Here is a 2,305-nt window from a genome sequence, read left to right as displayed (position 1 = left end):
GGCGGCGGCGGCGGCGGCGGGGGACAACTCAAGAGGAGAAGTAACGGGCTCCGGCGGGGGTATCGACCCGAACTGCAGGCCTCCGACTTCGGGACAGCTATCGGAGAGTGATTCGGGCGGTTCGGATGGAGTCCCAGGACGTATCGGGGGACCCTGGAGGGCAGCGAGGCTTCATCTGCGCCTCGTTCAACCAGGACACCACGTAAGCGACCTGCGGGCCGGCGGGTCCGGGCCCACACAAGTGAACTCGTTTTTTTTTTTTTTTTATGGACCTAACTGTTGCATAACTATGTTTAGCCGAATTTCCAAGCACTGGAATGGTTTTTGACACAGATTAAAACCGCAGAGGAGAAATGACAAGCTTTTTGGGCGGAACATTAAAATTTAAAGATGAGCTGGAAGTGAATTAGGCCACCGTGTTAATCTTCAGGCCCTGTTGCACATCAAACTGCTCAGTTCCACTTCCTGTACAGCTGTAATAAATCACAGGATTATACAGTTTGACCGAAATATTTCTAAACTCTACCCCCCCCTCCTTTAAGTGTTACTTAATTCTTTTGTTTTCCTGTATGCATCCTGTTAATTTTTACTTGAGGGTTAACAAAGAAAGACCAGAAAACTCCTGTGTAGACAAGTGTGCCTGTTTTTTAAATCAACAAGTGATTTGGCTCTGAAGTCAATCTTATCTAGATGAGATGACTTTCATCTCCAGCAAAAAATAACACAGCTTCTTTTTAGGGAAATGAAAAGATTTTAAGTTTAAGCTGTTACTTTAACAAGAATTGAAACCTGACAAACATTGCTCTGTTCTAAAAAGAAAAGTCTGATTCAGTGGAAACATTTTGTCTACGTGGAATGCAGAAGAAATATCATTAAAACACCAACGTTTTACACCCCGTCGTAAAGTTTCAGCTAAGTTCTTTTACAATTTTTTGTTTCTGAAATGTAAATGATAGCATTTGAATGTAACATTTGTTTGTTTGTGAAGGTAAGAAGTCATCTTCTTCTTTTTTTGTCACAGTTCTTTGTCTGTGGGAACTAAGACAGGCTACCGGCTTTTCTCCGTCACAGCTGTGGACAAACTGGACTGTATCCACCAGGGAGGTACGACAGAAGCTGTTCTTTCGTTCTGTTAACTCAGTATCACATTACAGCTTAGTGTATTCCTATATTTGCTTAATAATAATAAATTAATCAGACAAACAGCCACTAAGTCACGAGATATATGCTGGCTAAGGTTTCTGAGCTGTGATCAGGTTCATGTTGGTCATAATACGGTGACTCAGATGGGCTGCAGCGTACAATAAGCACAGACAGAACAATCAGATTCTCAAAAAGGAAGAAAGTCTGGGAAMGTTTGAGCACAGAACTGTTCTTGTCTTATCGCTGTGTTTATGTTTTAAAGGGGAAATGTCATCAAAATCCGCTTTTTTAGCTGTTAAATGCATTTTGTTGTAGAGTTGGGCATAATCGTATCGTGTGCGATTAATCGTCAGAAAAACATTAATCGAGCATTTTTTTTTGGCACTTGACGATTAATATGATTAATGCCACCAGGTAGAGTGAGTGGAGATTTCTCCAGTCAGTCTGCTTGGTGCTCCTCTCTGCTTCAAATATGATGAAAATTTAAAAAAAAGTTGTCATTTCTTTATCTATCAACACAATTTTAAATTTGATGTATAGCCTGAAGTCTGTAATTTTGACACAGTTTGGAACAGATTTTCACGAAGAATCTTTCCCACTAAATTGGTCATGTGTCTATAAGGGTGTCCATGGACTCCAGGGGATTAATAGTCAAATTAATCGTTATCGATTAAATACCACATTTAATTGTGATTAATTTTTTTGGCAATATTGCCCAACCCTATTTTGTTGTGTACTTGGAGTCTCTAGGAGTGCAGAAAATTAGAATTTAGTCTCCCCTTGTAGATATCTTTATATTCTGTTTGGGACATATTTTTCAACCTGTTAAGMACTGCCAAATAAGATCTGGACTTTCCAACTACAATTTGGTCGTCTTCATTCTCCTCTGGCTCTGGCTCAGACTCTGGTTCAGTGGCGGCTGGTGGATTTTTCTCCGGTGGTGGGGGCTACAACTCCAAAATAGACGTATCTCAAAAAGCAATCAAACTTGTACTAAGTTGTTTCACGCCAGTGTATTTATTAAACAAATGAAAATAATAAAACAGTCGTAGTTTTTATTTTTAGCCCATAAATTTTGCTCTTCTGTACCTGAGAAGCAAATTTCTTCATGACTGGTTAAAGTCAGGGATGTTTTAACAATATTATTCTATAGAGCATGGTC

General features: G+C 39.8%; 1 protein-coding gene across 1 annotated transcript in view; it reads left to right on the top strand.

Annotated features, from left to right (window-relative positions):
* Window position 1: 1 nt before the first annotated feature.
* Window positions 2-2,305, top strand: part of wipi1 (WD repeat domain, phosphoinositide interacting 1) — a gene marked incomplete at its 5' end in the record, with an annotated part of 14,887 nt that continues 12,583 nt past the window's right edge. The window contains 2 exon segments of the mRNA XM_014024037.1: window positions 2-202; window positions 1,022-1,104. Coding sequence (XP_013879491.1) covers window positions 126-202; window positions 1,022-1,104 — 160 coding nt within the window.

The sequence above is a fragment of the Austrofundulus limnaeus genome, unplaced genomic scaffold (assembly GCF_001266775.1).
Source record: "Austrofundulus limnaeus strain Quisiro unplaced genomic scaffold, Austrofundulus_limnaeus-1.0 Scaffold405, whole genome shotgun sequence".
NCBI classification, from domain to species: domain Eukaryota; kingdom Metazoa; phylum Chordata; class Actinopteri; order Cyprinodontiformes; family Rivulidae; genus Austrofundulus; species Austrofundulus limnaeus.
The sequence above is the reverse complement of the archived record's forward strand: the minus strand, read 5'-3'. Positions and strand labels throughout refer to the sequence as shown.